At 46.1% G+C, this 26,271-nt stretch overlaps 3 protein-coding genes across 5 annotated transcripts in view; all 3 read left to right on the top strand.

Moving 5' to 3' along the window:
* The window catches only part of LOC132571294 (zinc finger protein 501-like), a 169,686-nt gene that overhangs the window by 54,544 nt on the left and 88,871 nt on the right, over positions 1-26,271 (top strand). The window contains exons 1-2 of one of the 3 annotated variants that reach the window (XM_060238073.1): positions 1,531-1,687; positions 3,751-3,877. The exons of 1 other annotated variant lie outside the window; for it this stretch is intronic. In XM_060238073.1, coding sequence (XP_060094056.1) covers positions 1,673-1,687; positions 3,751-3,877 — 142 coding nt within the window. In that variant the 5' untranslated portion in view covers positions 1,531-1,672. Of the gene's footprint in view, positions 1-1,530; positions 1,688-3,750; positions 3,878-26,271 lie in introns of those variants that run through there. One more of the 3 variants, XM_060238075.1, reaches the window with a different exon arrangement.
* The window catches only part of LOC132571308 (zinc finger protein 501-like), an 83,046-nt gene that overhangs the window by 21,951 nt on the left and 34,824 nt on the right, over positions 1-26,271 (top strand). The window lies entirely within an intron of this gene.
* LOC132570969 (zinc finger protein 501-like) lies at positions 5,806-7,328 on the top strand. The gene has a single exon (XM_060237605.1). The coding sequence runs from the start codon at positions 5,856-5,858 to the stop codon at positions 7,326-7,328; it is 1,473 nt and encodes a 490-aa protein (XP_060093588.1). The 5' UTR covers positions 5,806-5,855.

The raw sequence follows: 26,271 nt of genomic DNA, 5'->3' as shown, positions 1-26,271 counted from the left end.
AATTTTTTTTTCAAGTTGATCAGTAAACAGATTACAAAATGCCATAAAGTCAAGCAAACAGTGAGTGAATTATGATGTAATAATAATTCTGTATAACAGCAAAGATTCCTAGTGAGACAAAATAATGCAGCTTTGAGTAATAATATAATTTTGATTTTAGTGTAGTCAAAAGCAATAGATTTCTATGGAGTCATTCTGGATTTCTATGGAGCCCCCTTGTCCAGTTTTGCACACTTCCAAGGAGAATTTTTCCTTTCCTATCCACAGTAGGGTGCAGAAAGAGAATATTTTGGGTCCCAGAGTGCCTACTGTTCTTGTTTCCTTCAGGGAATGAATGGCAAAGCTTGCTGTTGGGGATGTCTGTATAAGGAAGAGCGGAAAGGGTTGCTCCATGTCAAGGAAGTCTGAAGACATGGTCATGTTCCTGTCCTTTCCATTGCTGTGCAGAAGGGGGGATTCTGGCATATACCACTTCTCTCGGTCCTGTGTGAACCTAACAACTTCCTATACAACGAATAGAGGTTCAAGAGCACTCCCTTTCCCCCCATCAAATCCAGTTACTCTCTTCATCGCTGCGGCTTCTGGCTGCCTTTTTAAAAAAATATTGAAATCAATTCTCCATAATCCCAACGAAGTTTGCTTTAAAATATGTTAAGCAGTGGTTGGAAGGGGGCATCAGTCTCTGCTGACAGGTTTCCCAGCTACTGTCCAAAATGGGAGGCAGGGCTGGACGGCCTGATCCAACAGGGGCCGCTTTTTCTCTTCTAGAAACTTCTTTGCTTCAAATTACACTGCCCTGTGAATCACCTCACAGGTTGTTTGGGTCTTTCCTTCAGGGCAACCTGCTCTCTGGGAGTCAGGGAAAGCCAGTGGCCTCCATATGACCATCCCTTCTTTGAACAGAGACTCAGTGTATGAAAACGCTTCTGAGGGAGCCAAATACTGAACTGTTTTGGTATTCACCAGCTGAAGTTACCAGCATTGGAAGATTTAGGACCTATCTGACATGTAGATCGGGTCTTGCTTTTAAGGTAATTCTCACACACAGGGTTTCCCCCCCTCTTTATTTCTCTTCTCCTCTCCCTGAGAAGGTCAAACACTGGTGAAGTGGTTAGCATATCAAACTGTGATCTGGGAGGCCCAGGTTCAAATCCCCTCTGTGTCGTGGAAGCTTGGGCCAGTGATACACACTCAGTCTAGCCTGCTTTACAGGGTTGTTGTGAGAATAAAATTGAGAGAAAGAGAACCAGTGGAAGCTTTTTACAAGTCCCCTGTTGGGGAGGAAGGCAGCATGAAATAAGAGGGTAGAAATATCTCCACATTTTTAAAAAGGGGAGTTTTAAAATCTCCTTCAGCTATCAGAGGCAGTGTGGTTTAGTGGGTAGTCTCTGACCAGGTCCGAGTTCAGCTATGTACTCTGCCATGGAAGGCTGCTGGCTGACTTTGGGGCAGTTGCATGGTCTCTATTTGACCTGCCCCACAGGCTAGTTGTGAGGACAGAACACAGGAGAGCAAAACAATTTGAGCCACTTTTGGTCCCCTTTGAGGAGAAAGAGGGGGTCGAAATGAAGTAAACCACTGAAGATACATGTGTCTCCCTACAGGTGGTGGAAGAGCATCACAGCCGGATTCCAGAACATCTCCCTTCTGAGGCGGAGTGGAAACATTTAAGATGCAGCCCACTCAGGTAAAGGATGGATCACCTGTGAAGAGTCATGTGAAGAGAAGCTTGGGCCCTGTTCACACAGCGTGTTGAGTCCATGTTAAACTGACCCAGTTCTGTTCCAAATATCTTTGTTCCGGATATTATCAATCAGACTGCCATACTGCAATTCGAATCACTCCAAGTTAATACCGGGAGACAGATGTTGCTGTCTGATCGGCCACTTTAAATCTGGAAGGAAACAGCAGCAACATCTGATTATACTGTGCGTCTGAACAGGGCCTTGGAGTCTCTTTTTCCTCCAGCAGGGCTGGAAGGAACCATTCCTGTTTATCTTTGTGATTTGGAACCTTTTCCTTTTTGCAAGCCACCTTCAATTTCTCCACAGAGGAAAGGGGCCTAACATGCTTAAAAGAAGGAAGAAATAAAATTTTATTCCTGCGGCTTTCTTACAGCCTGTTCTGAATCGGGTAGGAAGCAGTGTTAAAAAACTTCCTCTGGAGTCCTGCTGCTAGTTAGAATAGATTTTTTTTTTATATATATATGAATATATTTATTGTTTTAGTCATTTACATTGAGCTTATCCTTTTTCTCATACAGAGTATACATCTGAATCTCTATCTCCCTTTACAGAGTATTCTTGCTCGGTCCTTTTAGTTTAAATGTTCTTATATCAGTCCATATTGAGGTCTTCTTGCTTCCAAGTAGTACCGTCGTTCTTTAGTCTTCTCCTTCTAGGCCTTATTAAGTCCATTTTCTCTTTCACCTTCATATTCTTGTCACTTCCGAGCTTTTCCTGCCCTGACGATAGGGATGAGAATGTTTTAATACATAGGATTTGATTTCCTATCACATTCATCAATCTATTTTTCTCTTCCCTAATCCCTCCCTCCCTCCCTTGCGTGCTCAACTTTCTAGCCAGGGGCACAAATTAAGAAGCTTCCACCGAATGTTCCGCCGTTGACCTTCTAGTGACCACTTTAAATATGGAAACCATTTCTCCTTTATCCTTTTTGTTTTTGACCCCCATTGTTCATCACGATTAAGCATAGCTATAATGTCCGACTGAACATATTCAGATAAATAATTATGCCAGTTTTGCTCCGTCCATTTGGTTTTATCCTTCCAGCCAAAGGCTATTACAGCCTTGCCAGCTAGCACCATTGCTTTGAATAAATCCAGCCCTTCTTTATTGGTTCCGTATTTATTTAATATGCTCCCGAACATTAAATCTAGATCTATCGTTGGTCTTATAGCAAAAAAGTTATGGATATGCTCTATTACCTTTTCCCAAAAGGGTTTAACTTCTGAGCATTCCCACCACATGTGGGAATACCATCCTTTTTTCTTTCCACAGTGCCAACAGTTAGAATTCAAACCCTGGAACATATTGGCTAATGTTGCTGGTGTTCTGTACCATTTTGTGAGGAACTTTAACTCCAGTTCTCTAAGAATAGATAACACTGACCTTGATGGGCCAGCAGTCAGTAGATTTAGAATAGTCTAATTTTGCTTATGAGGGCCCTGCAAGAAGCTGACTCAGTAGGCAGCACCTTCAAGTGTTCCTGTCTTAATATCTGCAGTTGCTGGAGGAGGGGCCGTGGCTCAGTGGTAGAGCGTCCGCTTGGCATGCAGAAGGCCCCTGGTTCAATCCCAGCATGAGTCTCTGGAGGGCCTCTGCTGGCTGAACTGGACAGTAGTGACCTTGATAGAAGAGTGGCTGATTCAGTACAAGGCTGCTTCATAAGAACAGCCATGTTGGATAGGCCAATGGCCCATCCAGTCCAACACCCTGTGTCACACAGTGGCCAAAATAACCAAATGCCATCAAGAGGTCCACCAGTGGGGCTAGAAGCCCTTCCACTGTGCCCCATCCCCCCAAGCACAAGAATACAGAGCATCACTGCCCCAGACAGGGAGTTCCAACGATAAGCTGTGACTAATAGCTGCTGATGGACCTCTGCTCTGCTCCGTATGTTTATCCATTCCCCTCTTGTGTTCTTTTTTTCTGTCTTGTGAGCAAAAACATCTTTGAGCAGGAGTGAATGAATTAGTTGTGAGAAAAAAGCATCTTCCTTCTTCTTCAGCGTCTGGTTTCCTTCGAGGAGGTGGCCGTGCATTTCACCAAGGCCGAGTGGGCGCTGCTGACTCCTGACCAGAGAGCTTTGTACAGAGAAGTCATGCTGGAGAATTACAGGACTGTGGCCTCTCTGGGTAAGGCTTCTTTTCCTCTTGTTTGATAGATGTGGAAGCTGTGTTTTTTTGCCACTCCTGCTTCTTTGTTTTAAGTTATTTATTATGTGCCTTTCTCATTGAGATTCATGGGAGATTGCAGAGCCAGTTTGGTGTAGTGGTTAAGTGTGCGGACTCTTATCTGGGAGAACCGGGTTTGATTCCCCACTCCTCCACTTGCACCTGCTAGCATGGCCTTGGGTCAGCCATAGCTCTGGCAAAGGTTGTCCTTGAAAGGGCAGCTGCTTTGAGAGCCCTCTCCAGCCCCACCCACCTCACAGGGTGTCTGTTGTGGGGGAGGAAGGTAAAGGAGATTGTGAGCCGCTCTGAGACTCTTTGGAGTGGAGGGCGGGATATAAATCCAATATCATCATCATCATAAAACCTAGAGCTAAAATATGAAAGAACAAACACGGGGTGGGATGGAAAAGCTACTGAGGGAATGTCAAATGAAATCACAAAGTCTTCACCCACTAGTGGAAAATGGCTTCAAGGGGGAACTGGGGAACCTCCCCAGTGAGATGGTTCCAGAGTTCTGGTGCCACAACCAAGCAGGCCCTTTCCTGGATTGCTACTGCCTCATCTCAGAAGGTAGGGCCATTGAAGTAGAGCATTCAGAGATGTCCATAGTGGTCATGTAGGTTCGTAAGTTAATGAAAACCCTTCAGGACTGTTGGTCCCAAACCATAGAGCAGGGGTGGCCAACGATAGCTTTCTAGATGGTTTTTGCCTTAAACTCCCATCAGCCCCAGCCAGCATGGCTGATGGTTGGGGCTGATGGAAGTTGTAGGCAAAAAACGTCTGGAGAGCTACCATTGGCAACTCCTGCCATAGAGGGCTTTAAAGGTGAACACCAGCCGCTGTCTAACTCTGCCCTCATCTTTGCGTGGGTGTCTTCTGTGGTGCTGCAATCCGTTCTCTAACAAACCTTTTTTTTACACTGTGAGCAATGTTCCCCCTCTAAGCTGTAGAATCTTGTGAGCAAAAATTCTACTTTCTGAGCTGCTGGCATTAAAGTTGCGAGCTACTGCATACATTATTGTGCTCTGGGGTCCTCCTTTCTGAGCTAAGACAAAAATGTGTGAGCTGGATATTAGAAATGTGTGAGCTGGCTCATGCTAACTCAGCTTACAGCGATCCAAGTGGGCAGCCGTGTTGGTCTGAAGCAATAGAACAAAGCAGTAGACAAGTGCACCGTTAAGACCAACTAAGTTTTATTCAGAATGTCAGCTTTAACAAAGCCAGAATGTTACCTAGATTTATGGCACTTCGCACCTACAACAGCAGTCTGCTTTTTATCACCCTCCAGTGTTTTTTTCAGCCCTGTTTTGTCCTAACACTACCAAACACAGATCCCTATTTGTGATTCTTTTAATCTGCTAAAAACATTCCCATGATTCCTCACTGCCCACTTATATTAAGAATTGCTGCTTCCATTCCCATTTGTCTGATGAAGTCTGCTTAAGAGCATATGAAAGCTTACATTCTGAATAAAGGTCTTAAAGGTACACTTGCCTACTGCTTTGTTCTATCAGCTTAGAAGGAATGGTAAATATATATATTTTTGTGAATGGTTAACATATATATTTTTTAATGAATTAAATGAAACCACTTATATGAAACCCATTAGTCTTAAGTGTATTTTGTACCTTTACATTTGGATATTATCAGACTGCTGTGTGAAAAGTCATTGGGAAATGCTAAAAGTATCTACAGGGAAGCATTGAACTCCCCATGAAAACAATTGACGAGGTTCACCAAAGCTCCCAGCATCCCATTCCCAGTATAGAAACCATATTTAAATGGATAAAATAACTTGGTCTTTCTTAACTCTGCAGAAAAGTCCACTCTGTTATGTCTGCAGATTACTTATTTCCCCTTCTAATCAGAAGTCTTTCTTCCACCAGGTAACAGGCAGGATGGTGAGAATTATAGCGAGCGATGTGTGGTCTCTTTCATAATGACCGACCATGAAGTGGAGGAAAGGCCTTGCAGGAATCCAAAACAATCAAAGAGGCAGGACGAAAGCAAAGCAGAGAAGTTAGGTAATCACGCTGTAGTTTTCCAGACTGGCATCCTTGAAAATCCTGCCCAAGAACCATATAACAAAGGAAAGAGGAGGAATAAACATTCTGCCCACAGAGAAGTCTTAAGCTATGAATCCAACATTTCTTCCCATCAGAGAATCCACGCAGGGAATGAAACGTACAAATGCTCTGAATGTGGAAAGGACTTTGGCAGGCTCGTAAGCCTCACTTCTCACCAGAGAATCCATATGAGGGAGGAGCGTTCCATGAGTTCAGAGTCCAAAACATCTTTTAGTATGAGTGAAAACCTTACTTCCCATAAAAGAACCCAAACAGGGCAAAAACCGTGCCAATGTTCACAGTGCGGCAAGAGGTTCAGCTATAACAGTGCTCTGAATTTACATCAGAGAATCCATTCAGAGGAGAAACAATATCAATGTTTGGAATGTGGAAAGTGCTTCCGCTGGAGCACAGCTCTCACCTCCCATCAGAGAATCCACACAAAGGAGAGGCCATATGAGTGCCTGGAGTGTGGAAAGACCTTCAGGTGGAACGTATCCTTCACTTACCATCAGAGAATCCACTCAGGGGAGAAGCCATACAAATGCTTGCTGTGTGGAAAGACTTTCACTGTTAGTGCAAGCCTCTCTTCCCATCAGAGAATCCACAAAAAGGAGAAGCCGTATGAGTGCCTGGAGTGCGGAAAGACCTTCAGATGGAGCACAGCCCTCAATTCCCATCAGAGATTCCATTCAAAGGAGACACCATATGAGTGCCTGGAGTGTGGAAAGACCTTCAGTTGGAGCTCAGCCCTCACTTCACATCAGAGAATTCACTCAGGGGAGAAACCCTACGAGTGCACAGTGTGTGGAAAACGCTTCACTCAGAGACCACACCTTGTTTCCCACCAAAGGATCCATTCTGGAGAGAAACCCTATAAATGCCAGGAATGTGGTAAAGGCTTCAGTCAGAGCTCACACCTGAAGGTACACCAAAGCGTCCACACAGGAGAAAAGCCATATAAATGCTTGGAGTGTGGAAAGAGTTTCCGTATCCATACAGGTCTTACATCACATGCAAGAATCCACACAGGGGAGAAGCCATATAAATGCCTGGATTGTGGGAGAATGTTCAGTCACAGCACAAGCCTTAATGTACATCAAAGTATCCACACAGGAGTGAAGCCATTTAAATGCTTGCAGTGTGGAAAGAACTTTGCCGTCAGGTCACGGCTTACAGAACACCATACAGTCCACAGCAAAAAGAAAAAATATGGATGCAGGGACTGTGGGAAAAGATTCATACGGAGATGCTACCTGATACAACATCAAAGAACACACAAAGGGGGGGTGGGGCGTCAGTTGTGTGGATGCACATTAGGCGAGCTCTCTTCCCCTACTACCTAAATTGCCAACATAAATCTTTCCCAAGGCTTTTTTATTGCTTCAGCATCAATGGGGAACCCTTCTGAGACTGAGGGGGGGGGGGAGGGGAAGCAATCTCCTGCAAAAACAAGCGTAGCAAAGACTTGTTTCAAGCCTGAGAACACAGTGGAAAAAACTGCATCACAAAAACAAACTGAAACTAAGAGGGCCGCCGATGATGATGAAATGGAAACAAACTCACCTATAACTCCTCCTGCTGAATTCCAGGACTTATTTGCGTCTCTTAAAGAAGACATGTTTGCTGAAATAAATCGATTCTTGACTCCTATTAAGGAACAACTCTCTGCTATCCAATCTGCTTTCCCAAAAGTCGCAGACACTGCTAACTCTGCTTATGAGAACTCCTTGCCAAACAGTCCTAATATACAAGATCTTCAGAAAGCTGAAGCCTGGGCAAGAGATCGTATACTAATCCTGGAACAGAGACTCAGAGAACGCTCTTTGAAGTTTCGAGGCTTTGCAGAGCAAACTGAAGGAAACCAGGTACTTGCTTCTTTCATATCAAACTGGCTGGCCCAAATAATACCATTTGAAGAGGGGGTAACACCAGCAATAACAAGGGCATACAGAATCGCCCCCCCCCCCCAAATATGCCCAACCAACGTGGCCCAAGAGAAACTGTAGTTGAATTTCAAGATATCAGAGCTAAGAATGCAATACTGAAGGAAGCAAGACCAAAAAAGGGCCTCCCTTTTAATAACCAGGTGATCTCAACATTTCTGGATTTACCTGCAGAAATCCTTCAAATCAGACACACGTTGAAGCCTATCACATCCAGATTGAATGAGGCAGCCATTAGATATCGGTGGCTTCCTTCAGGAAAATTATCAGTACGTTACAACTCGATGTTCTTTCATGCTGAGGACTTGGAGTCTGGTTATGATCTCCTCTACGCTTTAAAACTGAACCAGGACACTGATCCCCCATGAAAACCGTCCAAAAGAAAATTGGATTTTGAGTCTACTCCTTCTAGAAGGAATGGAACGCCTAGCCCGGGAAACCAGGAAGCAAAAAAGAGGGACAGAAGATGAAACTGTTATTAAATTTACCCTTTGCACTTGGATTTATAATTCTCAATTGACATAGCATTTGTTGCTGTAGGTATGTTGGTAACCTTGCTGTAGCATAACTTAGTTAGGTGGGGGGGGGAAGAGTGGTTAGTCTGCCAGCTCTCTGTGTTGTTTTTGTTCAATGATAGGTATCTTTTTTTGGTTTTTGCCTTTTTTGTTTATAAATTACATTTTTTACTATTTGGCTTTTCAAACTAGTCTGAGACAGGAGTGTCGGTTCTGGCTCTTAACCAGAAGGTTTTTGGATTTGAAGACAAAGGCTCTTATATTTACCCCTTTTTACAGTTAGTCTTGTTAGATTTACAAATGGGCAGATGTCAGGCCTTTGTTATTTCAGTTTGTTAGAACACAGAAAGGGAGGAGGGTGGGGCGACGCAGAGCATGGTGGACGCCTGAGGAGATCGCTCCCAACGTACAGTCCCTTTTCTCCTGTCCTGTTCCCTTTGAACGTCCTTCAAACGCCTGGGCATAGGCAAAAAGAACTCCGGAGCAAATAAAGCAACCGTCAGAGCCTCCTTAAAGTCGCAGCAGGTCCTTACCTTCCTCCCGGTGAGTCCCGACGCGCCTGACTTTTCCCCCCAGCCTGCCACTTCCCAGAAAATGGTGTCAGAGGCTTCCCCTAGCTCTGAAGGTAGCCCTTTACTAACTACTCAAACATTTCAAGAAGTGATAGCATGTCTGGAGGAAACCCTGGAGGATAAAATCTCCAATGCTATTGCTCCCATTCAAAATTAACTAAAAAAAAAACTATTTTGGCGGTAACTCAAACAGCTGATTCTGCTTTTGAAATGGCATCCAAGGCACAAGAGGCTGTGGAAACCCTACAGCACTCTGATCTTTGGCTCCATGAAAAAATCCTTCACCTGGATAATAAATTAAGGACTACTAACCTGTAGTTAAGAGGCCTGCCAGAACAGGCTGAAGAAAACAAAGAGACTAGAATTTTTATAGCAAATTGGCTTGCCTCTGCTCTAAACCTCCAAGATGGCGTCGCCCCACTTATTGACTTGGCCTATCGTCTGGGTACCCTACAACCAAATTCTAAGGATTTTCCTCATGACATCTTGATCGTGGTCCCGGACTCCAGAACCAGAACCTCAATTTATCAGAAAGCCCGTTCCGAGGAGGGCCTGCTATACAAGGGAAAAAAGATTTTGGTCCTGGCTGACTTGTCTCCAGAAACTTTGGCACACAGAAAGGAAATGAAGTAGATTCTAAACCTACTTGCAGATCACAAGATTCGCTTTCGCTGGTCTTCCCCCACGCAAATTTCTTTGGTTCATCAAGGTCTTCGATTGTCAGCTTCTGACTTTATTTCAGAATGTGAACTTCTCAAGCAACTTAATATTGACCCTCCTCAAGCCATTGATTTGAACCAGGTCACTCCATCTCGACCACCTAACTTGCTTTTCTCTTTCAGATCAAGAAAGCAGTGTTAAGTATAATGCACGCTTAGGTTCCGCCCCATGCCCAACACACTCTATTGTTTAATAACGCTGGGGGTTTTTTACATTTGTTCTTAGCCAAACTCACTATAAAGGGTTCAGATTTATTAATTTCTTAACTATACTCCTTTAGGGACAGTCGGGAGGTCCCTTCCTCTTGCTCTCCACTTTTTGACTAATTTTGACTGTGGGACCCAGGGGGCCGGCGCAGCGGCACGCCGAAGCAGCCTGTCACTAATAACACCGGTCGAGATGCAGGACAGGAACCTGGAAGTGACCGACAGGCTGCTTCAGCGTGCCGCTGCGCCGGCCCCCTGGGCCCCACAATGATGGGACCGATGCCACAGGGACGGGCTCGAAACACTCTATAACCCCTCAAAAGAACAGCAGTCTAGCTCGCTTCCCCCGAGCCCTGCCGCCATAAGCCTCAAGGGGGCTCATTTTGCGGCATCTCCCGGCGGGAGGGTGGCACCCGCACGGGACACATATCAAATGAAAGAGGGGGCGCAGGGCTATCAGAAACAGCCGGCGGAGGGAGTCGGGAGACCACCCCACTGGGGGATCCACACCCCGAAAGTGATGAAGGTGGCGCAGATAGAGCCAACAGGACAAAATAAATAGGCTGCATTATGCAGCACAGTTGAGAAAGTGCCTTATCCCATATACTGATGAAGTAAATACAGGATCTGAGAACAAAATTGCACTAGAAGACACAAACACAAAGCTCCCTTACACTGAATCAGTGCTTGGGTCCACCAAAGTCAGTATTGTCTACTCCAGTCACAAACACAAAGCTCCCTTACACTGAATCAGTGCTTGGGTCCACCAAAGTCAGTATTGTCACATAAGAGAAGCCCTGTTGGATCAGGCCAGTGGCCCATCCAGTCCAACACTCTGCGTCACATAACAACATAAGAGAAGCCCTGTTGGATCAGGCAAGTGGCCCATCCAGTCCAACACTCTGCGTCACATAAGAACATAAGAGAAGCCCTGTTGGATCAGGCCAGTGGCCCATCCAGTCCAACACTCTGCGTCACATAAGAACATAAGAGAAGCCCTGTTGGATCAGGCCAGTGGCCCATCCAGTCCAACACTCTGCGTCACATAAGAACATAAGAGAAGCCCTGTTGGATCAGGCCAGTGGCCCATCCAGTCCAACACTCTGCGTCACATAAGAACATAAGAGAAGCCCTGTTGGATCAGGCCAGTGGCCCATCCAGTCCAACACTCTGGGTCACATAAGAACATAAGAGAAGCCCTGTTGGATCAGGCCAGTGGCCCATCCAGTCCAACACTCTGGGTCACATAAGAACATAAGAGAAGCCCTGTTGGATCAGGCCAGTGGCCCATCCAGTCCAACACTCTGGGTCACATAAGAACATAAGAGAAGCCCTGTTGGATCAGGCCAGTGGCCCATCCAGTCCAACACTCTGGGTCACATAAGAACATAAGAGAAGCCCTGTTGGATCAGGCCAGTGGCCCATCCAGTCCAACACTCTGGGTCACATAAGAACATAAGAGAAGCCCTGTTGGATCAGGCCAGTGGCCCATCCAGTCCAACACTCTGGGTCACATAAGAACATAAGAGAAGCCCTGTTGGATCAGGCCAGTGGCCCATCCAGTCCAACACTCTGGGTCACATAAGAACATAAGAGAAGCCCTGTTGGATCAGGCCAGTGGCCCCTCCAGTCCAACACTCTGCGTCACATAAGAACATAAGGAGGGAGGGAGGGAAGGAAGGAAGGAAGGAAGGAAGGAAGGGAGGGAGGGAGGGAGGGAGGAAGGAAGGAAGGAAGGAGGGAAGGAAGGAAGAAAGGAGGGAAGGAAGGAAGAAAGGAAGGAGGGAAGGAAGGAAGGAAGGAGGGAAGGAAGGAAGGAAGAAAGGAGGGAGGGAAGGAAGGAAGGCCACCCCCTCCCGCCAGCCCCCCCCCGGCCCCCTTACCTGCGGCTAGTCCGGCGGCGGCGGCGAGTCCGGCGGCGGCGGCGGAGAGGCCTTTCCGACGCCCCCCCCCCGGGCGGAGGAGAACGGGGGGGGGGAATGCTAGAGGCCCGGGAGGGCGTCGGAAAGGCCCGCGGTGGTCGCTGGAGGGCCTCCAGCGACCACCGCGGGCCTTTCCGACGCCCCCCCGGGCGGAGGAGAAGGGGGGGGAATGCTAGAGGCCCGGGAGGGCGTCGGAAAGGCCCGCGGGGGTCGCTGGAGGGCCTCCAGCGACCCCCGCGGGCCTTTCCGATGCCCTCCCGGGCGGGGAAGGACGGGGGGGTGGGCGTTCCAAGGCCCGGGAAGGCCCGCGGGGGTCGCTGGAGGGCCTCCAGCGACCCCCGCGGGCCTTTCCGATGCCCTCCCGGGCGGGGAAGGACGGGGAGTGGGCGTTCCAAGGCCCGGGAAGCCTCGGAAAGGCCCGCGGGGGTCGCTGGAGGGCCTCCAGCGACCCCCGCGGGCCTTTCCGATGCCCTCCCGGGCGGGGAAGGACGGGGGGTGGGCGTTCCAAGGCCCGGGAAGCCTCGGGAAGGCCCGCGGGGGTCGCTGGAGGGCCTCCAGCGACCCCCGCGGGCCTTTCCGATGCCCTCCCGGGCGGGGAAGGACGGGGGGGTGGGCGTTCCAAGGCCCGGGAAGCCTCGGGAAGGCCCGCGGGGGTCGCTGGAGGGCCTCCAGCGACCCCCGCGGGCCTTTCCGATGCCCTCCCGGGCGGGGAAGGACGGGGGGTGGGCGTTCCAAGGCCCGGGAAGCCTCGGAAAGGCCCGCGGGGGTCGCTGGAGGGCCTCCAGCGACCCCCGCGGGCCTTTCCGATGCCCTCCCGGGCGGGGAAGGACGGGGGGTGGGCGTTCCAAGGCCCGGGAAGCCTCGGGAAGGCCCGCGGGGGTCGCTGGAGGGCCTCCAGCGACCCCCGCGGGCCTTTCCGATGCCCTCCCGGGCGGGGAAGGACGGGGGGTGGGCGTTCCAAGGCCCGGGAAGCCTCGGGAAGGCCCGCGGGGGTCGCTGGAGGGCCTCCAGCGACCCCCGCGGGCCTTTCCGATGCCCTCCCGGGCGGGGAAGGACGGGGGGTGGGCGTTCCAAGGCCCGGGAAGCCTCGGGAAGGCCCGCGGGGGGTCGCTGGAGGGCCTCCAGCGACCCCCGCGGGCCTTTCCGATGCCCTCCCGGGCGGGGAAGGACGGGGGGTGGGCGTTCCAAGGCCCGGGAAGCCTCGGGAAGGCCCGCGGGGGTCGCTGGAGGGCCTCCAGCGACCCCCGCGGGCCTTTCCGATGCCCTCCCGGGCGGGGAAGGACGGGGGGTGGGCGTTCCAAGGCCCGGGAAGCCTCGGGAAGGCCCGCGGGGGTCGCTGGAGGGCCTCCAGCGACCCCCGCGGGCCTTTCCGATGCCCTCCCGGGCGGGGAAGGACGGGGGGTGGGCGTTCCAAGGCCCGGGAAGCCTCGGGAAGGCCCGCGGGGGTCGCTGGAGGGCCTCCAGCGACCCCCGCGGGCCTTTCCGATGCCCTCCCGGGCGGGGAAGGACGGGGGGTGGGCGTTCCAAGGCCCGGGAAGCCTCGGAAAGGCCCGCGGGGGTCGCTGGAGGGCCTCCAGCGACCCCCGCGGGCCTTTCCGATGCCCTCCCGGGCGGGGAAGGACGGGGGGTGGGCGTTCCAAGGCCCGGGAAGCCTCGGGAAGGCCCGCGGGGGTCGCTGGAGGGCCTCCAGCGACCCCCGCGGGCCTTTCCGATGCCCTCCCGGGCGGGGAAGGACGGGGGGTGGGCGTTCCAAGGCCCGGGAAGCCTCGGGAAGGCCCGCGGGGGTCGCTGGAGGACCTCCAGCGACCCCCGCGGGCCTTTCCGATGCCCTCCCGGGCGGGGAAGGACGGGGGGTGGGCGTTCCGAGGCCCGGGAAGCCTTGGGAAGGCCCGCGGGGGTCGCTGGAGGGCCTCCAGCGACCCCCGCGGGCCTTTCCGACGCCCTCCCGGGCGGGGAAGGACGGGGGGTGGGGGTTGCGAGGCCGGGGAAGCCTCGGGAAGGCCCGCGGGGGTCGCTGGAGGGCCTCCAGCGACCCCCGCGGGCCTTTCCGACGCCCTCCCGGGCGAGGAAGGACGGGGGGTGGGGGTTGCGAGGCCCGGGAAGCCTCGGAAAGGCCCGCGGGGGTTGCTGGAGGCCCTCCAGCGACCCCCGCGGGCCTTTCCGACGCCCTCCCGCGCCTCCGCCGCCACCGCCGGGCCCCGTGCGCGGGCGGGGAAAGCGGCGAGGGAGGGAGGGAGCGTCCCTGCGCGTGCGCAGAGCGATCTGCGCACGCGCAGGGTCGCTCCCTCCCTCACTCGCCGCCTTCCCCGCCCGGGCGCGCGGCCCCCGGCTCTCTGGCTGGCTAAACCGGGACCTCTTAATGGTCCCGGTATACCCAGCCCGGGAGCCGGGAATTGGGGGCCAGAACCGGGAAAGTCCCGGGAGACCGGGACGGTCTGGCCACCCTAGTAGAGACGGTTCACCCTTGGAATTTTACAAAAAATTTGGCCCTTCTCTTACACCCTACCTTACCTCAGTATGTAATTCCATCAGGTCATATGCCTCCCTCATGGTCTCAAGCAAAGATAATCCTTATCCCTAAAAGGGACAGAGACCCACTTAATACCTATTGCCCCATATCCTTACTTAATAATGACTATAAATTATTTACTTCAGTTTTGACTGCTAGACTAAACTGTATAATTGGTTCTTATATTCACCCCAATCAATCAGGTTTTATCCCAAATCGTGACATTACTGATAATATTAGACAAACTATTAATATGATTCAATACTGTGCCTTTCAACCTTATGAATCTTGCCTCCTTGCCCTGGATATTGAAAAGGCTTTTGACACTGTTGAGCCTCAATTCTTACATAAAGTATTACAATATATGGGCTTTGGGCCAAAATTTATAACAATCATAAATTCACTTTACTCTTGTCCATCAGCTCTTTTGCATATTAATGGTCAGCAATCTCCTGCTTTCCTTCTAGAAAGAGGGACACGCCAAGACTGTCCTCTCTCACCATTGCTATTTGCCATAGCAATAGAACCTCTTGCGAACGAGATACGAGCTTCTTCAAGGGTTCAGGGCATTGCAGTTCAGGATCTTACTTTTAAAATTAGTTTATTTGTGGATGACATAGTCCTTTACATTTCCAACCCTTTACAATCCTTGTCAGCTATTTCTAGCATCTTGTCCGAATTTGGTAGGTTGTCTGGTCATTGTGTTAATACCTCCAAATCAATTCTTTACCCAATCAATCTACTTTCTCTTTCTAAAAAAGCCATAGCTTCTTACTATCCATTTCACTGGGTTAAAGAAACATGGTCATATTTAGGTTTGAAAATTCCGCTAAATCTCCCTGACCTGTTGAAGATAAATTATAGCGCTACTATGTCAGATGTTTCCAAAACCCTAAAGCAATGGGACAAATTACATTTGTCTTGGATAGAAAGAATTCAAGTTATTAAATCTTTTATTTTCCTGAGACTTCCATACTTATTCCGGGCCTTCCCCATAGAGATACCTCAGACCACTCTGAGATCCTGGCAATAGTCATTGACTGCTTTCATTTGGAATTACAAAAAAGCCAGAATAAATATAACTACTATATGCAGGTCCAAGGCAAAAGGAGGAATGGCGATTCCAGACATTATACACTATTACAAAGCTACAATTTTGTCTCAACTGGTCAAATTACGATACCATCCTCCGCCCCCTTAGAATTCTATAGAAGAGGCTCATTTTTCTCCTCTCAAATACTATGAAATATTATGGCTCAAGAAATCTGAACGCCCACTTTGGCATTTTGTAAATCCTTTTATTAAGGCTCTCTTATCCGTTTGGGACTCTGAACGTTTTTATTTAGCGCCAGGATACTCTATCATTTCTTCCTATATAGGCCAAAAATGGTTTCCCCCAGCTCCATTATAAAATGGTTTCCCCCAGCTACCATTATAAAATCTGGAGAAGCTCTTCAAAAGTTTTTCTTTTTGATCTCCTCTCCACCTTAAGACAAGTTTTACCCAAAGATAAATTAGACAAAAAATTATTAACGCCTTCACCATGGTTTGAATACTTCCAAATCAGACACTTACTTCAAGACCTTAGAGTGAACCAGTCCACTTCTCGTCCCTCGACAGATTTTGAACACCTGATCCTTCAACTGTCTAAAAAAAAAAAAAGGTCTCATCTCACGGCTATACCAAATCCTTTTAAGTAAACTAGAATTCTCTCCACCTTCATATACTATCCTTTGGCAAAAGGATTGTAATCTTATAATTTCCTCAGAACAGTGGGATTCCATCTGGGCTAATGAAACACTACAATCCAAAATTATAAACATTTCTCAACAAAACTATAAGTTAATTGCTCGCTGGTACCATACACCTCATCAACTCTCTCATATATCGCCCCATATATCCTCTAATTGTTGGAGGGACTGTGGCTTCAAGGCATCCTATATTCATTGTTGGTGGGACTGTCATAAAATCAAATCTTTTTGGTCACTAATATGTGCTCACATTTCTTCCTTAACAAATATTTTAATACCCGTTACTCCAGAGATAATACTTCTTAACCACTGGTCGGGTATACAACTAACTCCTTCTAAAAAATCTTTAATTGTCAAATTATTAACAGCTGCAAAAACAATGATCGCACAAGCCTGGAAAAACCCGTGTAGCCTGTCACTTGATTCCTGGTTTCTTAAGATTTGGGAACTTATTGCAATGGACAAAATTCAGGCAGCTTTGGATCAAAACGATCCCCTCCAAGCTTACACCAATTATGTTGCAATATGGCTACCTATTTTGGAAAAACTAGATAGTGATCCATTTTATATCAACTCTCTTACCAAAAGTTTGATGTACAAAGATCTCTTGTTGTTGTAAGTCTCCTTTTGATGTATCCTTTCCTCTTGGATATTCCAAGATCCACTATAACCAGTTCGTTATGAGCATACCATTTCCTCTTTCCCTTTGTTGTTGTTGTTATGCTATTTTTTGTATTGGTACATTTTACAGACTGACCTGGATCATATCTCAGCGTTAGCTGTGGTACACCAATGATAAGTTCGGTATGTTTCGGCTATATATATTGCTCTTTGCTAAAACTATACTCACCTTATATTTGTATGATCCTTCTTACTTTAATAAAAATATTGAATTTTTTTAAAAAAAGAACCCAAAAATATGGAAGTTATTTTAGTTGTGTTTATGTTTTTTACCACTGGTACAATTTTCTTTTGCAGATGATGTTCCTCCAGTTGTTTCTAATGTTGGGGTTGGGGTTATTGGAGAAAGGGGTGGAAGGGGCTGGTTAAGGTTAACTTGTTCTTATTTCAAAAGGGATGGTCTTGTGTGAACTCCAGCATTTTGGACATATATTTCAACCAGATTTCTTCACTGCTAAGAATATGGCTTAGGTGGAGATTTCATTATCATTTAATTTATAGTTTGGAGGCATACTTTCCAGGCTTTATCCAGAGCCCAGATCTATCGGTATTGCAGGCTCTACTCAGCTATGAGGCTATGCTTGGTTATTTCATTGTTAGGCCTTTTTTACATCTCTTAACAGAATGGAAACTGTTTAGGTATAAGTCTTTGAGACAGTATTTTTTGTTCTGCAAGCTACCCAGCTCAAGCAACCACTTTCTATATATCTGTCAATATACAGTACCACTTTTCCTGAACTATGCATTGGCTTTAATGATTGGCGATAGATTGGAGATAGATTCAGATAGCTTTTTAAAAATTTTCTGACCCCAAAAGTAGATTTATTTTCTTAAAAGGGCACATAGATGACATCCCAATAACTATAGCCTCTATATATGCCCCTAATGAGGGACAAATTGCTTTTGTATCTGATACTCTCTCACAACTAACTACATTTGCTTCAGGAGAAATCCTTATTGGAACAGACTTGAACTGTATTACCAACTTAAAAATGGACAGATCCAACCCAACACCATGGGGACAAAAGAAAGGTAATAGGAACCCCTATACTGAGATGCATGGTATTCTTAACAATTTTGGCTATTTAGATATTTGGAGGACGCTGAACCCCACAATGCAAGACTACACCTATTTTTCAGCCAAACTCCAGGTCCACACCAGGATAGATTATCTATTATGTACTTCAAATCTTATAAACAATATTATATCATCCGATATAGGTGCAAAACTATATTCTGACCATGCCTGGGTTTCTGCTAAAATCAAATGGCACACACAAAAGAAAAACCACAGGTACTGGAAGATTGATTCCTCAATTTTACTTCATGATCAAATACGCAAAGACATTGAATCAGCCATCGAACAATATTTCATTGATAATGACCAGGGCGATGTCTCCAGCGCAGTGTTATGGGATGCAATGAAATCAGTGATCAGAGGTAAGATCATTGCTATCACATCTGCTTATAAAAAGAAACAAGATCTATTACGTTCTGATCTATTAGCCAAAATTCAACATTTAGAACAACTTCACAAACTAACAGCTCTAACATATACAAAAAGCTACAGTCAGAAAGGAAAGCTTTAGAAGCTTTGGAATTAGCCCACATTAAAAAAAGCCCTGCAAACCAAACAAACCTGTATAATCCATAATTCATATGCACTTAGAAATTTGGCCTGGAAAGCTAATAAAAAAGGTAAAAATGCGCCAATCAAATTAATACGTGATTCACCAGGTAACACACACTCTAACAACAATCAAATTTTAAACCAATTTTATAAACCTTATACATCTAAATCGCCCACTAATGAATCTATAGTATCTTTTTAAAAAATCTATTAAAAATATACCGGTTTTAAGCCAAATGCATAGAGACTTACTAAATGCCCCAATCTCGGAACAAGAGATCCTGGACTCAATTAAAAGAATTAAAAATGGCAAATCCCCAGGAAATGATGGGTTTACAGGTGAATTTTATAAGACCTACTCAAAGGCTCTTTCAAATTATTTAACAAGGGTATGTAATGATATATTGACACAAGCTTCCCTTTCGAAAACATGGTCAGAATCGATGATAATGATACCAAAACCTGGATGAGATTAACAGATGTGAAATCCTATAGACCTATCACTTTATTGAATCAGGGTTTTAAAATTTTTTCGTCTATTTTAGTTTTTAGACTAAATAAATTCATTTCACAATATATCCATAAGGACCAATCTGGCTTTGTTCCTTTAAGATCAGTGACTAGTAACATCCACAAATCATTGAATATAATTAATTATGAGCATAATTATAGTATTGATTCTATTCTTTTATCCCTTTATTTAGAAAAAGCTTCTGATTCTTTGGAAATAAATTATTTGATTAATTTACTGCAATTAATGGGTTTTGGTGATTCCTTCTTATTAGCAATTAATTTTATTTATAATCAACCTAATGTTAATCTCCAGATTAATGGTTTAATTTCTGGCCCTTTTTCTCCTGCTAGAGGCACTAGGAAGGGATGCCCCCTGTCCCCTCTTTTGTTTATCATTGCCCTTGAACCTTTAGCTATACTGCTTAGATCTCACAGGGAAATCGCAGGAGTAACTATCGCAAATAAGGAATATAAAATATCTTTATTTGCAAACAATGTGGTACTATATTTAACCAAACCATGTGACTCACTGCGTATGGTCAACCTACTTTTTGACTCCTTTAAATTGGTTTCAGGGTTAACCCTAAACCAATCAAAATCAGAACTATATCCCATACATCTAACTCCAGAACTTAAACAGTCCATCTCAAAGGAATTCTGTCTTAAATGGGTAACCACATTTGGAAAAACCTAGGCTTAATTATCCCTATTAACCTGGATAATCTACTTCATTCTAACTTTAACAACATTCAAAACAATATTGCCAATAAAATTAAATCTTGGAAGAAATGACATTGGACCTGGCAAGAACGAATAGACCTAATCAGGGCTTTCATCCTTCCTTTATACATTTTTTTTGTTTAGAGCTCTCCCAAGTGAGGTTCCGAAACCCTTTATACACAAGGCTCAATAAACTCTTCTTAAATTCTTGCAGGAGCCTAAGAGACAAATAATCCATTTTCAGACGCTATGCAAACCTGTAGACGAAGGAGGTTCTGGCCTCCCTAATTTATCTTATTATGATGATGCAGTACATTTAGCCAACCTACTTAGGATACTCCATACCAAAAATTTACCTGACTGGGCATTCATAGAACAAAGTTCTGTACCAAATAGGACACTGCAAGAAACTGTCTGGAATTTATCTTCTACCCGCCCTAAATTTTCCTCTCCCATAGAATCATAGAGTTGGAAGGGACCTCTAGGGTCTAACACTATGAAAGTTTGGGACAGAAACAGAAAGAAGCTTGCCCCTGAAATCTCACCTCTTGCTACTTTTACCAATCAAGTCTAGTTTCCACCAGCATATAACTCCACTTCTTGTAAAATTTGGTCCTGCAGTGATCTCAACAGACTTATAGACATTAGTTTAGACAGTGTTATAGATACAAAAAATCTGGAGAAGAAAGGGAAATGTAAGCTTCCGTGGTTCCAGTACCTCCAACTGCAACATTTAACTTCTGACCCAGAGCTTAAACATTGACTAAAACAAAAACTAACCCCTTTTGAAACACTGATTAAAAATCCCTACCTATTCCAAAGAAAAGCTATTATATCCACCCTCTATAAAATTTTACTTTCAGTATACCATTCTGAAGCTCCCAAATATACACTCCTATGGCATAAGGATTTAGGATGTAACCTGCCTTTAGATAACTGGCAAAAATTATGGAAGTCACATATTTTTTCAGCTCCAAACATTAAAATCAGGACTCGACTATTTAAAACAGTCTCTAGATGGTATGTTACCCCTATTGAACTCCACCATATGCATAGTTCTTTCTCCAAAAATTGTTGGAATGGCTGCAACTCAATTGGGAACCAGCTTCACTGCTGGTGGCAATGCCACCAAGTTCAAAAGTTTTGGAAATCTATTCAAAGCAAACTGCATACTATTCTACATGTTCATATCCCTCTGAAATTTGAATATTTTATTTTAAATATTTGGACATGCCATTTAGAAAACTTTCACAATTGCAAACTGCTAGAAAAATTATGTGCAGCGGGACGTTTGGAAATAGCATCGAAATGGAAATCTTCAAAACAACTATCAACAGACAGTCGGCAAATGAAAGTTCAGGAAATGTGTGTGCTTGATAAAATTACCGACTCATTAAAGCAACGGGACTCAGAGTTTTATGAGTTTACCTTTTTTACAACTTGGTCCCCATATCTAAATTATCTTGCATCGGACAAACTTTATGTCTCTCAGTTGGAAGTGATTAACAATATTTATTAAACGTATGTTTTTAATTTATGTTGGAAATGTAAGGTTTAACTCTAACAAGGTTCATAGCTGCTTTTATTTTTCATATGTGGTATAACTGATATTTGTAGATCTTTGCCTAAGCCTTAATTCTGTCAAGACTCGTCCCAACTTTGGAAAAGTTCCATTTATATATATGTAAGATGACACTCAATTTTCTTTTGTAAAATTTTATATTTTGAATAAAGATTTATATTATTGAAAAAAAACCACAAAGAGAAGGAATCATAGATATGATCAGACTAAGAGCTTTTGAAACACAACAAGCTTTACGGATGCCAAATCTGTCACAGAAGCCCTGAGTTATTTCGTAGAATCACAGAGTTGGAAGGGACCATAGAGGCCATCTGGTCCAATCCCTTGCTCTATGCAGGATCAGCCTGGACCATTCCCGAGAAGTGCTTATTCAGCCATGGCTGCCAGTGAGGGAGAGCTTATTCAGCCATGGCTGCCAGTGAGGGAGAGCTCAACCCCTTCCCCCAGTTAGCTGATTCCACTGTTGAACAATTTGGACTGTAAAAAAGTTTTTCCTAATATCCAGCCAGTACATTCCCACCCTTAATTTTAAACCCATAATTGTGTGTCCTCTCTGCTGCCCTTAGAGTTCCCTGCCCTCCTCTAAGTGACAGCCCTTCAAATACTTCAAGAGAGCAATCATGTTCCCCTCAACCGCCTGTTCTCCAAATTGAACATTCCCAAGTCTCTTAGCCTTTCCTCATAGGGTTTGGTCTGCATGCCCTCGTCAGTCTCTTCTACACTCACTCCATTCTGTCCAAATCCTTCTTGAAGTGAGGCCTCCAGAAATGCACACAATACTCCAGGTGACCAATGCAGTGTACAGTGGGACTGTGACATCGTCTGATTTGGATGTTACGTCTTTGTTGATAAACCCGAGATGGCATTAGCCTTTTCTGCTGCTGCATCACACTGACTGCTTATATTTAGTTTATGGTCCCCTTTTACCAATGTTCCCACTAAGCTGCAGAGTGTTGTGAGGAACAATTCTACTTTGTGAGCTACTGGCATTAAAGTTGCAAGCTACCGCATAAATTATTGTACTTTGAGATCATCCTTCCTGAGCTAAGTCAAAAATGTGTGAGCTGGAGGCTAAAAATCTGTGAGCTAGCTCACACTAACTCAGTTTAGAGGGAACACTGCCTCTTACCCCAAGATCTTGTTCACCTACACTGCTACGCAGTAGTGTATCCCCCATCCAGTAGGCATGTTCTATGTTTTTGTTACCCAGATGCGGAACTCGGCATTTATCCTTGTTAAATTTCATCTTGTACATCTCCACCCACTTTTCCAGTGCTTTCAGATCTCATTGAATTCTGTCTCTTATGTTCTAGTGTGTTCACCACTCCTCCCAGTTGGTGTCATCTGCATCCCATTGGACACCTCCCTCCATTCAGATGAAATGCCATCGACAACTAGTCTTTAAGTGTGGTTCTCCAGCCAGTTCCCTTAGCACCTAACCAGGCCTCGGATTCAGTGGGAGCTCACAGGAGCACAGCTTCTGAACCTTTCTGAGAGTTCCACCTCCTTGTCCATTGAATAGCTGCATAACAATCCCTGGATGAGCTCCACTACCTATTTTTCTACAAAACGACCCCTGCACCTAACTATCCTAGAGTCCAAAGCAGTAGACAAATGCACCTTTAAAACCAACTAAGTTTTATTCAGAATGTAAGCTTTCGTATTCTGAATAAAACTTAGTTGGTCTTAAAGGTGCACTTGCCTACTGCTTTGTTCTATTGCTTCAGACCAACACGGCTGCCTTCTGGGGTCTATCCTAGAGTCCAGTCCACAGTCCTCTAGTTTACCCATCAGAACAGCATGGAACCCTGTGAAAAGCTTGACTAAAATCGAGGTAAACACCATCAACAACTTTTCCTCGATCCAGTAAGCTCATCACTAGATCAAAAAGGAAATGAGGGTGGTCTGGCAGGACCTGTTGGAGACAAATCCATGCTGACTCCCCTGGATCACCAAGTTGTCCTTTAGGTGCTCACAGATTGATCCCTTTCAAATCTACTCTAGTATCTTTCCTGGGACAGAGGTCAGAGTGACCGGCCTGTAGTTTCCTGGGTCATCCCTTTTATGTCGAAAATTGGGATAACGTTTGCTCTCTTCCAATCTTGTGGCATGTCTGCAGTCCTCCAGACATTTTAACAGCTGCCCACCGGAGCCCGCTTTTGTTGACATTGTCTATCCGAGAGGGGATAATAAAGTTGAAGTCCAGGGGCACCGTTAAAAACAACAAAAATTTAATTCAAGGTATAAACTTCCATCTGCGCACACACTTCTTCAGATACAATGAAATGGAAATGACCAGTCCATCCATACATATAAGCAGAGGATGAGCAGGAAATTAGCATACAGCATAATGAAGTTGTTTAACAGATTTGAGGACCAAACAGGAATAACAAGCTTAGTTTATTTTTTTTATAATGTGTATTTATATGTTGTATTTTTTTATAATGGCAAACTAGAATTATGTTTATATATGTGTGGCGCAGAGTGGTAAAGCTGCAGTACTGCAGTCTGAGCGCCCTGCTCACGATCTGAGTTTGATCCCAACGGAAGCTGGGTTCAGGTAGCCGGCTCCAGGTTGACTCAGCCTTCCATCCTTCCGAGGTTGGTAAAATTAGTACCCGGCTTGCTGGGGAAGGAAATGGTGACTGGGGAAGGCAATGGCAAACCACCCCGAAAAAGTCTGCCATAAAAACGTTGCGAAAGCAACGTCACCCTAGAGTTGGAAACGACTGGTGCTTGCACAGGGGACTACTTTTACCTTTTACTTTTTATGTGTGTTACATGTTTAAATTAAGCTTCTGATAACCTTATGCCCTCCTTCTAACCCAGAGCAGACTCTTATTTATTGCAAGATACTTAATGGACATCAGTCTGCTATTCTGGCATTTATTACTGTTTTTTTTTTATCCCAGTGGACACAGGCTGGCAGTCGCTAGGCCCCGGCTTGTGATTCTTTTAATCTGCTAAGGGAAGTTTCCATGATTTTGCATGCTGATTCACTGCTAGGCTTCCCAAACCTCCCGCCCTGGTGGGAGACTTCTGGGTTCGCAGCCTCATCTCCCGCTCTTCAAAACTCTGAAAGCGGGGGGTGGGGCGTGGAGGGGGGGAGAACATACCTTTAGGCTTCATGTTGTAGAGCTCCTGAGCCGTTTGCAAAATGTCTGCCCCTTTAAGGCTGGGCAGGAAGCAGAAAGGGCTTCTGAGAACGGCCCCTCCCTTTCTTTTGCTTTCGTTTTCACAGGAAGTAGAGTTGTCCGGAGGAAGATCTGGTAAGTGTGTGTGTGTGTGTGTGTGAGAGGGAGGGGGCAGGGGATTCCCTAGTTTGGAGGCCCTCCCCCCCTTTAGAAAGCGTGGGGTGGGGAGGGAAATGTCTACTAGGCACTCTATTATTCCCTATGGAGAACGATTCCCATAGGGAGTAATAGGAAATTGATCCGTGGGTATTGGGGGCTCTGGGGGGCTATTTTTTGAGGTAGAGGCACCAAATTTTTAGTATAGCATCTAGTTCCTCTCCCCAAAATACCCCCCAAGTTTCAAAACGATTGGACCAGAGGGTCCAATTCTATGAGCCCCAAAAGATGGTGCCCCTATCCTTAATTATTTCCTATGGAAGAAAGGCATTTTAAAAGGGGTGCTGTCTCTTTAAATGTGATGGTAAGAACTCCCTTGGAGTTCAATTATGCTTGTCACATCCTTGTTCTTGGCTCCACCCCCAATGTCTCCTGGCTCCACCCCCAAAGTCCCCAGATTTTTCTTTAATTGGACTTGGCAACCCTATTCACTGCCCACTTTCTCTGTATTTAGGACTGCTGTCTAATGAAGTGTGCTTAGAGCAAACGAAAGCTTACCTTCTGAATAAAACCTTGTTGGTCTCAAAGGTGCTACTTGACTCTGGTTTGTTCTTCTGCTTCAGACCAACACGGCTGCCCACCTGGATTAGTTTAAGACAGTTACCATTTGTTTGGGTTTAAGTCTGAAGAAAATACAGTGAAGATGTCAAAATCTGAAGATTGATGTGGGGTGATTTCACTGTGTAGAGTGATCTCCCCTGTCCCCAAATGAGAGAAATATATTCCAGTGTACCGTTCCAGACTGTGGTATATTTATTGTATACATGTTTGTATGTAATGGAACAGTCTGTTCCTCCTCTGGTATCTTTGTGGTTTGGTTTGGTTTGGTCCTATTAGGTGGAGCTCTAGTTTCAGTTTCCAGTTTTGTATGTCGGCTGAAGTTGTTAGTTTTTGGAGTTGTCTTCTTGAAAATAAAGAGCTGATGTTTTGAGCCAACTTCTTTGGAGTCTGCTTAATTGACCTGAGAATGGGTATCTGAGTGAGTACTCACCTGGGAACCCACACCCAGAAAGGGCATTACATAGACCAGGCTATGTGGAGGGCCTCACCAAACTACAAGTCCCAGAGTTCCTTGTGCATGGGCAGGAGGGAGGGACTCCCGGTGGGAAGGGAGAAGCAAAGCTCTATAACGCATCCAGAGCAAGCAGGGGCACTTTTTCTGGTGGGATTCACAGCCCACCAAATACATGTAAACAGGGCTCAGATTCAGCAGGAGCTCACAAGAGCACAGCTCCTGAACCTTTCTGAGGGTTCCCCCTCTTCCTCCCCCTTACCTTGTCCATTTAATAGTAGCTGCAGCTGCATAACAATCCCTGGATTAGGAGAGCGGGCAGCCAGCCAGCCACCAGGGGCTTTGTCACGCCCCCAGCAGCCCTCATTAACCCCTGGAGAAGCCCATACCACCCCTTCTCTTCTTATGTGATTTTGGATGGCTGGTGGCTTGCTGGCCTTTTGAGGGGGGGGGAGGGTTGCCCAGGAGAGCCCCAGGTGAGCGAGGCCTGGTTGGGCTGGCTGGATCTCTAACCAGCCCAAGCAGGCCTCACTCGCCCGAGACACTTCTTTCTTGCATCAGGTTGTTGCAAGCGGGGGGAGGGTCTCCAAACCGGGGGATCCCCTGACCCCACCTGGGGATTGGCAACCCTCGCTTCAGGGTCATCAGAAAGCGGGGGGA

Source organism: Heteronotia binoei, chromosome 5 (assembly GCF_032191835.1).
Source record: "Heteronotia binoei isolate CCM8104 ecotype False Entrance Well chromosome 5, APGP_CSIRO_Hbin_v1, whole genome shotgun sequence".
Lineage (NCBI taxonomy): Eukaryota > Metazoa > Chordata > Lepidosauria > Squamata > Gekkonidae > Heteronotia > Heteronotia binoei.
This window is presented reverse-complemented; position numbering and strand designations above follow the sequence as displayed.